Genomic DNA, 11,968 nt, shown 5'->3' with positions numbered 1-11,968 from the left:
CATAGGCACATAGAACTGCACTAAAAAATGACCATAAGACTCATAAAGATCTCAACATCGAGATGTTATAACTCAGATAAGAGAACTAAGCGATTGGCCTTAGAAATACCCTCATTCTGTGTGAAACTCTATCCTAAAGAAACTCTAGAATAACCCTGAGAAGTTAAAAAGTAAAATATCTTGAGAAGACCTCGCCAAGATATATGCAGCTAGAGGAACTTGAGTTGTTCGGAGTTTTGACTAGAGAGTTGGGATTCTTGTCAAGCTTGTGATGGTTTACATTGTTTTGGATATGAATATGATGCATGTTATTTGAATCCATGTCTTGAAATTACTGTTTAGATATTATTTTCATGTGATGTATATGTGTTGAATGTTGTGGAAGCTTGTGAAGCTACCACATAGGTTCATGGATTGCCATGTGGATATCATCCACATGGTGCATCACATGAAAGCAATCTTCCGAGACCTTGACCCCTCTTGGTGGGTGTTCTCTTGACATGACTCTAGTGTGATGAAAAAGAAAACAGCTCTGGAGTGAAATAGGCACCGTAGTGGCTGGAAGATAAGCATTCATGTTGGTACTAGACATATGTGGCTCTTGATGCCCATACACAGAGTGTTCATTCCTCTAGAATAGGGTGAAAACTGGTAGAAGTGGATTCTACGATTATGGCATGCATATGGAATTATGCATAATATGAAAAGAATTGTATGATGCTATGTTTTTTTATGAAAGGATTGTTTTCAAAGGAGTGCATGTGTGAACTTATTTAAGTGATGTTTGTGAGTAACCAAACAATTTTAATTATGGGTACATGAGTTCACACCAGCTCCAAACAATTTTAATTATGGGTACATGAGTTCACACCAGCTCCATAGGTCCTTTGGTTGGGTGGAAAGGTACCCAAATGGGTATAGACGGGACTAGGTTGAGCCTATGGATCTAGTCTAAGTAGGAAAAGTATCAAACACTAGAAAGTGGGCAGCAAAGGTGGATACATTAGGCACCTTGATTTTGCTGAGACCTTTATACTAATACCAACCAAAGCTGAGAAAATCCCCAAGAAAGAAAAAGGGAAAAAAATCATAATTGTCAAGTTTTAGATCGTTGATCCGAATCCATATAGTGATCCCAGATTTTGGATCGCCGCCAGCAGACTTCTGATCACGGATCTCAATTCCTTAATCCTGATCACCAATCCCAAAAATCTCAGATCGTCATAACTTCTGATTGTTGTTGTCAATCCCAATTCTCCGATCTCGATCCTAACTTCACATCGCCTCTTTTCAGATTTGGTCAGATCGTTGATCCAGATTGTCAAGACTTGCAGTCAATCACAAGCGTAACCTCCAATAATGATTACGACTTGCAATCAACTGCCTGCATCAGTTCAAGTTGTGGATTCGCATCACAAGAGTGCACCCTTATTCCAATCATGAAGACGTATTTGAATCTTGGCACTTCTATTGCATTAGTATATAGCTCCCATAGCTAGTGTGGTTTGAGATTATGCTAGGAAATCTAGGGTTTGTGCAGGTCAAATTACTCAAAGCAAAGGGATAAAACTCTATTGAAATTTTATGGATATATGAGTTCATGTAACCTATTTTGGAATCACTCTAGTGCGTGGACCTAATTATTGGTATTTTTGGGTTATTCTATCAAAGCCCATAGAAATATTTTCAGCACTCATGATGAGCTTGAAAAACAAGAGATAAGTAATTTTCCATTGTTGTTTGTTTTGTGTTTAGCAAATATGCATTTTGGATAAGTGCTTATCCTTGTATGTGTATACAAGGAGAAGGGTGAGTTGTTTGCCTTGAGTTGTTTCAAGGAGACATTTTCAATGGTTGAAATGCCTAGTGTCTACGGTATAAATAATTATCATATGAATTTATGGCTCCCTTCACTGGGATGTATTGGATTGATGGAGCATATAACAAATTGAGGATTTTTTTTGGATTTCTATTGGTGGCGGCCCAAATACTTGTAAAACTATTAGTGGCCGAAACGTCTATAAACTGTGTAGCAGAAATGTTTATGGAGCACAATAATATCTAAGCTTGTGAGTAATTCTTAACTTATGTTACACAATTAAACCCGCCTCTCCTCCAAGGTGTGTGACCAAAGTACCAACACACAAAACAAGTAGTAGAGTGGTCATGACACTTGGTTTGCACAAGAATTATGTCTACACCAAGGGTCTTGTGGACATGATGCCTAGTTGGCAAGGGACTTACATCAATGCCAAAGGTCATACATGTGGGGTGATGCCTACTTGGTGGGGGACTTATGTCTATGCCAAGGGTCATGTGGAGTGACACTTGCCTACACCAAGGGTCAAGTGGTCATGACGCCTGGTTGGCAGGGGACTTATGTCTACACCAAGGGTCATGTGGATTGACACCCTTGTTGGCATGGAAACTTGTGTCTATGCCAAGTGTCAAGAGGCTGTATTTTGGTATGCTAGAGACTTGATGTCTACGCTCGTATCCAGTGGACATTCGTCGACATCCGTGTGCATGATAAATCGACCTCTATTTCTCAGCATGGTGTTCACATGTATCAGCATAGAAGTCAATCGAGAGTAGCATGTGTTTTGACATGACATCGGGGATTGGGAATCAAGTGCTTCTTGGAGTTGGTGGCTTTGACTTGGAGCATAAATAGAGAGAGATGATTTGGATATTTGTATTACGGAGACTCATTAGTCTCGCCCATTTATTTGGGCCATGGTTATGATATATAGACGTCAAGGATTGTTTTGTCTCACCCATTTATTTGGGACATGATTATGATATCTGAGGACTATAATGTCCCCCCATTTATTCGCGACATGATTATGTGATATGGACTTATGGGATTGTTTTGTTTCACCCATTTATTTGAGGCATGATTAAGATATCTAGACTTATGGGACTATTTTGTCCTGCTCATTTATTTGGGACATGATTACAATATTTGGATATATGGGATTATTTTGTCTAGTCCACTTTATGATATGGGATTGTTTTGTCTTACCACCCATTTATTTGAGACATGATTATGATATCTAGACTTATGGCACTTTTTTGTCTCGTCGATTTATTTGGAACATGGATTATTCAGTTATCTTGGATTTATGTGACTATCTTGACTCACCCACTTGATGGGGCATGATTATATCTCGGATATATGGCTTGACGCTTAAAGTTGCAGGCAACTTTTAAGAAGATGGGGAGGATGTTACCAACTCGGACATTTCCCAGTATGAAAGGGATCTTGTGGACTCTTGGATTGTCTAAATATTTAGAAAGTACAAGCTTTGGGAATGGGAGATTATCTAATACAAAAGATCTAGCACCTGAAGCTTGGTCTACGCACTTGAGATGGTTTCTTGGACACATAGATGGGCATTGGAGCTCATATTTGTATGTGGATAAATCTGGAGAGCTCCCCCAAAGCTTGTACATGATATTTTTTCTCCTCGCGTAATAAAATACTCCACGGGGGGAAAGGGGCGGGGCATTTCGGCCTCTATGCGGTGTGAAATGTGGACATCTCTCTTTTACAGTTTTGTGGAATTAAAAATGTTAGGTTGTGGCCAATTTAAGTGTTTAATTGCCTTGATGGTCAAGTGTTTTGAGAAACCCCTTCTACCCCACACAGAATTACACCTGCACAAAGGTTGGACAGTGCATGGGAGAATTGGATAGTGCATGAGATATTATTGCTAGCACTCCAGCTTGGCACATGCTAGATGCACTAAGGCCAGTGAGGGCAATTTGTTTTATGCTACATGATGCATTTGCAAGATTTGGAGTGATCTCTTCCATACCCTCATGGCCACTTGGGCCAAAATCCACGGATCTTCAAGGGCTTTGGAGAGAAAGCGCGACCAGTTTATGAGAGTGGGATCATGGCATATTTTTCACTGCCACTCATATGGGATATTGTTGGCAGCCCCAAGGCACCTGATTGGTTGTGATTTCCCCCTTGTTTGGTTTGAAATCTCCCTTTTGTATATTTTTTCATACTTAATAAATGTCTCTTTTCCAAAAGAAGCAGCACCAGCAGCCCTGTTATGTAGAAATCATAGATGTAGAGGGAGGGAGGACTGCGCATGAGATCAAATGTACTAGAAATGTCACATGAAGTGCTGTAGTAGGAGATGCATATAGCATACCCTACCAACTCACCCAAGTATTGTGTCCAATGGAAACAATAGGATGCATGTCTCCTGCTCTTATACCAGAGCTATGCACTCACTTTTCCAGGTGGTAGACCTTAATCATGATGCACATTCATGGCAAGAGTTTTAGTGTCACCCTGCATTATGATGAACGTAAATGGAAAGTACCCATATAGGACTGCAATAATGATAAATATGAAAACAAATTCTTAGGCTACGTGCTTATCTTGCCATGAAGATATCAGAACAGCAGTGATAGAATAGCTTTAGTGGCTCTAGATATCATAAGGGTATCCCCTGCCTCTGCCAGGAGCTATGCAAACCATTACCGAGGGAGCAACGAATTCAAATTTGCAATAGAAAACGTCCACACAGCCAGAGCAGCTGCACAACGTTGCAATTGCTCAGGCGACAGCTTGTCAATGGTATCTGCTTCTGTATGATGATACCTGCCAGATAAGCTTTGTGAGAAAAACATGCAGTTGTAATGGTGCTTTACTCTAGGGAGAGCATACCAACATACTGTATTTGCATTGACAACAGAAGAAAATGGCCTGCAATATAACCAAATTAGATGGGCTGGTCTTCATTTACCAAAAATAAGCACTCATTTCCGTGTTTGGCTCTGGAAAGGGTGGATGACTGAACCCTAAGCAAGGATTGTTGGCATAGTCACCTATCCTCGGGTCCAGTGTCTTAAAATTACTGCATGGAACACCTTGCTCACACTGCCATAAGAAAATAAATAAGATCATAATTCACTTCTCATGGACAAAAACATGTCTGAATGCTAAAAGGATTAGCATTGACTGAATTCGCACCCTGCGCATGGATATGTATACAGAATCATTTGAGTGGTGATCCTTGCAATGGTTGAGACTGGAGTTTAACATGTTCTTGCCAGTGTTAACTATCAGTAAATGTAAATGCAGTAAAAAACCACCAGAGTTGGTATTCATGAACACAAACACACTCTCATTGGGTGGCACGCCTGGCCCAAGAGGCCAATGCACCCAGCCTTCTTCTGCCATAGCCTGCAAGGATCTCATTCTATCTTCAATTTGCCTCTTATTTTTTCAACAGTTCCAAGATGGGGGGCCCAACAGTCCAGCATTTTGAGGAAGCCCATCACAAGGGTGGGCCATTTATACTAGGCTTTACCACATAAAACTTTAAAACTGTAAAACCTGTCTGTTGAGAGACTTAATTTTAACAACTTATCCATTGGCACATCAAAGCTCTTGATGGGCTGCATACCTCATATCGTTTGAGAGTGTGGAGCATGTTTGTTAGACACTCTTATTCATTCCCATGAGGATAAGATCAAGCCTCATACTGCAACTAACAGCACTGCTGCACTTTTAGTAATTCTCTTTACCTTGTATTCTAGTTTAAAATGGACAGATAAGTGACTGTGTTGGGACACAGTTGGGCACAGTTGGACACCTGCCTTACAGAAAAACCAGCGACAATTGAGCTTGGAACAGGTTTGGAGAGACTCTGGGCAGCTTTGGAGCAGCCAGCCCAGTCATGTGCCCAAGGCCCAGTCAGAGGCTACCATGTGAAAAGCAACCAAAAGGGGGGGGAAAGGGATCTCACACATCCCTACTCCCTATGGCAATTATTGAAACTATAAACAAGAAAAGAATATTTCTATAAGGGGCCTGCCTTTAGTGGAGAAGCCGAAGAAGAAAAGGAGAGTCTAGAAAAAAGAGGTGTGTTGAAAAAGGAGAGAAAAAAGGGGACAGAAAGATGCAATACAGTCCATAATTTTTTCTTTGTTTAAAGCTCACAGCAGATGTAGCCACCTTTTATTTTCATGACTTGTGAGAGCTGCAGCCACTTGGTTTGAACCCATTCGTGCTCTCTGGGCAAGGCAATGATTTTGTTTAAATTAAGAGGTGCCAACTAGATATGGTGTTGAATATACTCTGTGTAACGCTCGCTGAAGCTTCCGCACCCCCCCCCCCCGCCTGTGCTCTATCGCGCCCCCCCCTCCGCCTCTGCTCGTTCGCGCCAGCCCCCCCCCTCCACTGCTCTCTTTATTCGCGCCACCCCCCCCCCCCTTTTTGCTCCGTCTCTCTTCCGCCCCCCCTGCCCTTGCCGCCTGTATTTGTAATCCCCTCCCCTTTTTTTTCTTTTCGCCCCCCTTTGTTTTCTCCCCCTCCTCCGCCGTTCCTCGATCTGCCGTTTGTGCAGCTCGGTTCCTGCAGGGTTTTCCGTTTACGCTTTGCCTTCGACAAAGCTTCAGACACTGATGGAGGCTCCTCCCGCCCCACCTCAAAGGGACTCTTCCGCAGCCCCCTCGCCTGCCCCTGAGGATACCCCCATCTGGCTCTCTCTTTCGTCGGAAGAGGAAGCGATGCAGAGGTGGAACGCCTCCAAGCACATTCCACCATCTGCCGTATAGTCGGCACTCGCCCCAGCAGAGGGGGGCTCCGTTGGCATTCTCGCTAGCACTTCTTTTTCCGACCATGCGCCAGTTATTTTGACACTTGAGGAGGGGACTAGGGAGACCAGCTTGCAGTTGAGGATCCCAGAGAGGATACTCACAGATTCCAGTCTTTCTGATGACATTGAGAGGATATGGCATGATAGCCAGAGCTCTGACCTGGATGCAGCAGGCCAGTGTGCCCAGGGACTCATTGAGCTCAGATCTTTTTTGCACGCTGTAGCCTTGACACGGCTGGGAGAGACACGAGAGCGGGAGCATCGCTTGAGGCGTAGCCTTGCTTCGCTCCAGCGCCTTCAGGAGCAACAGCCTACATGTGAGTGGGTGGCGTCCCAGCTGAGCCAGGCACGCCAAGAGGTTAGAGAGGCAGAGGAGCAGAGGCATGAGTTCTACTATCATCGCCAGGCCTCACAGTGGACGCAGCTTGGTGATAGAGTGACTGGGGAGTTCTTTGAGATTACCGGACCCCGCCATGCTTGAGCAGGTGTACGCCAGCTCAGGAGACAGGACGGCTCGTAAGCCACTGAGCCCGGGGAGATTAGAGCCATTGCCATTGAGTTCTATAGAGACTTGCTCTCAGCGGAGCTAGCCACGGAGGCACGTGATGCTTGCAGACAGACTGTGTGGGCCCATGTACAGAGGAGGGTCACAGATCGTATGGGCACAGTTCTAGGTGAGCCTCTTTCAGAGGATGAGCTGGTTGAGGCTTTGAGGGTCCTTCCGCGCCATAGTTGCCCTGGGAAGGATGGTTTGATGCCAGCCTTTTTTATGCGTTATTGGGACATTTTGGGGCCAGGCCTCCGCAGGGGCTTTCAGTATGTTTTGGACACTGGGGTGATGCCACAGAGCTTTTCAGAGGGCTTGATCTTTCTTATCCCCAAGGGGGAGGGAGTGTCTGATGATATTCGGCAGTGGAGACCTATTACGATCCTCAATACTGTCTACAAGGTCCTGGCCAAGGCCTTGAGTTTGAGGATCCACCCTTCCTTGGGGAGTTGATTCATGCTACCCAGACTGGATTCATCAAGGAGCGCAGTATCCTTGACAACATTTTCACCTTCTGGGAGGCGACGGCCCGAGCTAGATTTCTCGGCGAGGACCTGGTCGTTATGCTTCTCGACTTTGAGAAGGCATACGATAGAGTCGACTGGGGTTTCCTAGAGGGCACTATGCTTCGCCTGAGTTTTGAGCCAGTCTGGATTCGAGGGGTGGCGGCTCTATATTCCACAGCCCGTAGCCAGGTGTGCTGATGGCAGGAGGACGGGGGCTGAGTTTTGAGTTGACCAAATCAGTCCGTTAGGGATGCCCTCTCGCCCCGTTTCTTTTTCTCTTCTTTGCTGAGGCCATGAGTATGTATCTGACAGCAGAGGAGGTTGGTTTGAGAGGACTCCAGCTCCCAGTCCGGGGAGAGGACCTGCTCCATTCTGAGTTTGCTGATGACACGGGATTATTTTTGCATGGTCAGGAGGCCAATCTTCAAAGGGCAGAGCAGTCGCTACAGGTTTTTGGGACAGCTTCGGGAGCATTGATAAATTGGCGCAAGACAGCGGCCTTTTGGATCAGTAGCGCTCCCACTCCGGCATGGAGCCCAGACTCGGGTTTTAGATGGATTCCTCCTGGCACAGCAGTGCGGTATTTGGGATGCCAGATTGGACTTGATTTGTCACCTGAGCAGTAGATCGCCCCGCTTCTTCTGAGTATTCGAAAGAAACTTTTGTATTGGAGTACAGCTCCGCTATCCTTGGCTGGGAGGGTGGTGGGTGGTGACAAATCAGGTGCTTCTAGCGACCATGTGGTACATCACGTCTTGCTGGATCTTCTCGAGCTCTTGCATCAGCCAGGTTCAGATGCTGATCATGAACTTTCTTTGGTTTGGGCGGGACGGTCAGCCAGCCCGGGCTAAGGTTGCTTGGGCAGTTATTACTCTTCCACTGGCCCAGGGAGGCTTGGGCATTATAGATCCAGTTGATCAGAGTAGAGCCTTATTGGGGAAGCTTATTGTTCGGGGGCTGCTTCCAGGCGCTGAGCCTTGGAAGGAGCTTCTTTTTCAGCGACTGCAGGCTAGGGCTCCTCCAGCATGGGGCACTTGGGCACCAGAGATACGATGGATCTTCATAGAGATGAGGAGGACAGGCCTCAGTAGAGGATGGGAGGACAAATTTGCCTTGAGCATCCTGCGAGCTTGGGAGCTGCTGAGACCGGGGCTTTCTCAGAGACCTCCTACTTGTGATGAGGAGCGGGCCAGACAGCCGCTCATATGGAGCCCCGCGGTACGCACTGAGCAGGATCATATGCTGGGCTCTCGGCCTCGTCTAGCCTGGGGACCATTGGCGGCAGGCCCAGCACGCAGTTTTGGAGACTGGCAGGCCTTTTGCAGTCTCCCAGAGGAGGTCCAGGTGGAGAGGCTAAGTCACTTCAGAGGGGGGCTGATTATGCGGGATGACATTCAGGAGCACTCACTGAGGAGTGGTTCACGCCTTTCGAGCCAGCGGCCCCACGATGGATGGGAGCCTTTACACAGTTGGAGATCCTGATTGCTGTCAGAGCTTGCACTGAGGATGGTAGATGCCTCTACTATGAGATCCAGGATGAGGGCAGACTTCAGAGAGTGGAGGCGGAGTCGCCTTTGGTTGCAAAGTGCATCTTTCAGAGGATACGGGTAGTGGCCGCCGCTTCCCGGAAGTGGCATATTGATCCAGACCCTGCAGATGTGTACTCTGATTGGCACATTTGGGCATATGATGCGCGCCCTTTGGCCCGGCTCCAGTGGGACCTTGGCGAGTACGAGTGGCATGATCCTTATGCGTTCCCCGGGGCCATAGAGATTACCTTGTTCCAGTACACTGTTTGGTTGGGGAGGCATATTCTGACTGCGAGGAGGATGGTCTCTCCAGCCGCAGCGGAGCATTGGCGGTTGCAGGGACTCTCACAGGAGTTCCTGGAGGAATTTTGGACCAGGCTCTGGGCTCACGCAGGATCTCGACTTTTTCAGTGGCTGGTTGCCTACAGGGGCTCTGCGGTTGGCACCTGGCTTGTCTACAGTGGTCTTCCGACGGCCTGTGGCCGATGCGGCCACCCTTTGAAGACACAGAGACACTACCTATGGGAATGTCCACAGGCGCAGCAGATTTCGCTGAGGATGCTGCGCATTTTGGTCCCTCTCTCTCCAAAGGGCATGTATACGTGGGGTGCCGCTGCTTGGTCGACATCGTCAGGGCCTGCTCTGGGATACGAGACGGAGCAGGACAGCCAGGCTATCAGATTCATTAGGGGCCAGCCTCGCCTTGTTCCTTCACGGGACTTCTCGTCCGCCGTCTGGACACAGGAGAGGGATCTACGATGGGAGCTCCTCAGCAGCCTCACCATCTGGTTCACCTGGAGAGCCCGGTGTTTCAGGGCCTTTGCGGGGAGACTCGAGCCACCAGCAGAGAATGTTCGGGGGATTTGGCAGGAGCTGATCCACATCCTGCGCGGACAGTATGACTGCATCCGCGACGACTCGGATGCGGCGATCTTGCGGCGCCAGGCCTTCCACACCACTTGGCGCAACGGCCCCTTCTATACGCTACACGAGGGAGTCCCCCGCTGGCATTACAGGCCACCTGTTTGGCTTTTCCCCCCTCCTATTGTTGATATAGCTCTCAGTTTTTTGTACTGATCTTTGTACCCTCTTTGCACCTAGGGAGAGTCTCCCTAGTTGCCTTGATTGGATCTCTGCTCTGCCTTCTTATGAGCAAGAGAGGTTTTTTTTGTAGCCCAGTGGGCGGGTTTTTTAACTAATTAAAGGATCTTTTCTCAGGGGAAAAAAAAAAAAACTAGATATGGTGTTTACCATGAGAGTTGTCTTATGGAATGTGCACACCCTTTGATGTCGTCTTTCCTCGCCGCCAGAAGCAAGTCATCAGGAACCAACTTCACCTTGGAGTTACAGGTGATCCCATAGATATTCTCCTAGTGCAGGAGCAGAGGCTTGATGCCGGCCAATGCACTAGATCTGGCAAGTGGTCATGGAGTTATCATTCTTTCAAAGAACAATGGACACAGCTGCATTTATTCATTATATGATTGGTCATGGAGTTATTATTCCTACAGAGCACAATGGATGATTCTTATGCAGGGTGGATTGAAAACTTCAGGAAGCAGCAGAGGCCGTTTCACTTTGGGTAAACCGGTGAACAAGCCTTGCAACATGAGGTACATCACCAGAGTGGAAGATGATCTTCCCGGCGCTCTGTTGTTCCACATTGACCACACACCGGAAAGGACTGAAGACATTGCCCACTTCTTGGTCAATGGATTTCTAATTAACTATCCCATCAAGAAGGATAGAGCCAAAAACCTCATCAGGAAGGCAGTCCCCTATTATAGGGGGAATGCTTTACAAGAAGGGTCAAGATGGCATCATGAGGAAATGCATTCATGAACATGACTTCGTCATTCTTGAGCGCTTGCTATCTGTAGACGCTGCCCTCAGAGGGATAGGGCCAAAAACATAAGAAGGATAGAGCCAAAAACCTCATCAGGAGGGCAGTCCCCTATTATAGGGGGAATGCTTTACAAGAAGGGTCAAGATGGCATCATGAGGAAATGCATTCATGAACATGACTTCGTCGTTCTTGAGCACTTGCTATCTGTAGACGCTGCCCTCAGAGGGATAGGGCACAACATAAGGTTTCGGAGTCCCTGCCTGTCAAATCCCCACAGATCTCCTCGTGATCGATCTTGATTCAAGACTCGAAACCTGCAAACAAACAAACAAACAAACAACAAGGGGGTGCAGGCCTGACTCACCTCCCAAACCATGATAGCCGTGGGCAAGCCCACAGTCTTGGCTGTCCCCACCGAGCCATGAGCTGAGCTAACTAGGATGACGTACCGACCAATCTCCTCCTCGCGACGTCCCATACCGCCACGAAGCTACCCTCGCGGGCCTCGAGACTGCTGCCGGCCTCGGCTGCGTAAAGCAGGTGCACGTCTGCACTAGATCTAGGCTCCAAGACCAAAGAGCTCTCACAAACTCGCGAGTAGTCCTGAATCTGGATTGGAAGCATCTCCACCTTGCGATCCCAAACTTGCCTTCCCGCAGGTAGGCGTACCTCATAGGTATGGTCGTTGAGTGTCGTATCAAGACTCAATTTCTACACAAGTTTGTAGTTAACAAAGTTATGTGAACTGCCAGGGTCTAAAAGAATGTGAATTTTATGGCCATTCACTTCTCCATAAACTCGGAGAAGATCATGCAAACCAAATACTTTAGAATTGAACAGACAATCAGAACAAGTACTAGGGCGAGAAAGTACAGTCAGGTGTCCTTTTTCTTCGCAGATAAAACAACGTCCTT

At 47.0% G+C, this 11,968-nt stretch overlaps 1 protein-coding gene across 4 annotated transcripts in view; it reads right to left on the bottom strand.

Moving 5' to 3' along the window:
* Positions 1-3,982: 3,982 nt before the first annotated feature.
* LOC147603879 (uncharacterized) overlaps positions 3,983-11,968 on the bottom strand; it is a 91,044-nt gene continuing 83,058 nt past the window's right edge. For all 4 annotated transcript variants that reach the window (XM_086796196.1, XM_086796198.1, XM_086796195.1 and 1 more), the window contains 2 exons: positions 4,770-4,903; positions 3,983-4,624 (listed from right to left, as the gene is read on the bottom strand). In XM_086796196.1, the coding sequence (XP_086652322.1) occupies positions 4,501-4,624; positions 4,770-4,903 (258 nt within the window). In that variant the 3' untranslated portion in view covers positions 3,983-4,500. The remainder of the gene's footprint in view (positions 4,625-4,769; positions 4,904-11,968) is intronic.

The sequence above is a fragment of the Cibotium barometz genome, chromosome 63 (assembly GCF_041138505.1).
Source record: "Cibotium barometz isolate CiBa-2024 chromosome 63, ASM4113850v1, whole genome shotgun sequence".
NCBI classification, from domain to species: domain Eukaryota; kingdom Viridiplantae; phylum Streptophyta; class Polypodiopsida; order Cyatheales; family Cibotiaceae; genus Cibotium; species Cibotium barometz.
The sequence above is the reverse complement of the archived record's forward strand: the minus strand, read 5'-3'. Positions and strand labels throughout refer to the sequence as shown.